Source organism: Penaeus monodon, chromosome 33 (assembly GCF_015228065.2).
Source record: "Penaeus monodon isolate SGIC_2016 chromosome 33, NSTDA_Pmon_1, whole genome shotgun sequence".
NCBI classification, from domain to species: Eukaryota; Metazoa; Arthropoda; class Malacostraca; order Decapoda; family Penaeidae; genus Penaeus; species Penaeus monodon.
In genome coordinates this window covers 25,527,366-25,527,667 of record NC_051418.1, presented here as the reverse complement: position 1 = coordinate 25,527,667, position 302 = coordinate 25,527,366, and the positions used below count along the sequence as shown (strand labels likewise).

At 43.7% G+C, this 302-nt stretch overlaps 1 protein-coding gene across 1 annotated transcript in view; it reads left to right on the top strand.

The window, feature by feature from the left end:
• The window catches only part of LOC119594317, a 78,990-nt gene that overhangs the window by 71,954 nt on the left and 6,734 nt on the right, over positions 1 to 302 (top strand). The window contains exon 3 of the mRNA XM_037943376.1: positions 50 to 167. Coding sequence (XP_037799304.1) covers positions 50 to 167 — 118 coding nt within the window. The remainder of the gene's footprint in view (positions 1 to 49; positions 168 to 302) is intronic.

The window sequence follows — 302 nt, the reverse complement described above, 5'->3', positions numbered from 1 at the left end:
CAGAATCTACCTTCTACTTTCTACCTCTCCCCACATTCTTTGTCGGCAGTTCGAAGACCTGGCTGCCAACACCGCGTACAAAGGGCGTCTGGTGGCACTCGTAGGGCAACATTACTGGCCCTACAGCCTCCTCGGGTTCAACTTCACATCTCCTGTGCTGAAGACAGGTAATGCAGTTTTTTTTAATGTTCTGTGGTTGGAACTACTTTTACTGTTTTGTTGCTTTCCTGCTGCCATTGCCTGTTATTTTTGTTGTTACATTTTTGTTATTTTCTAATTGACATTTTTGTCTGTTATAGCTG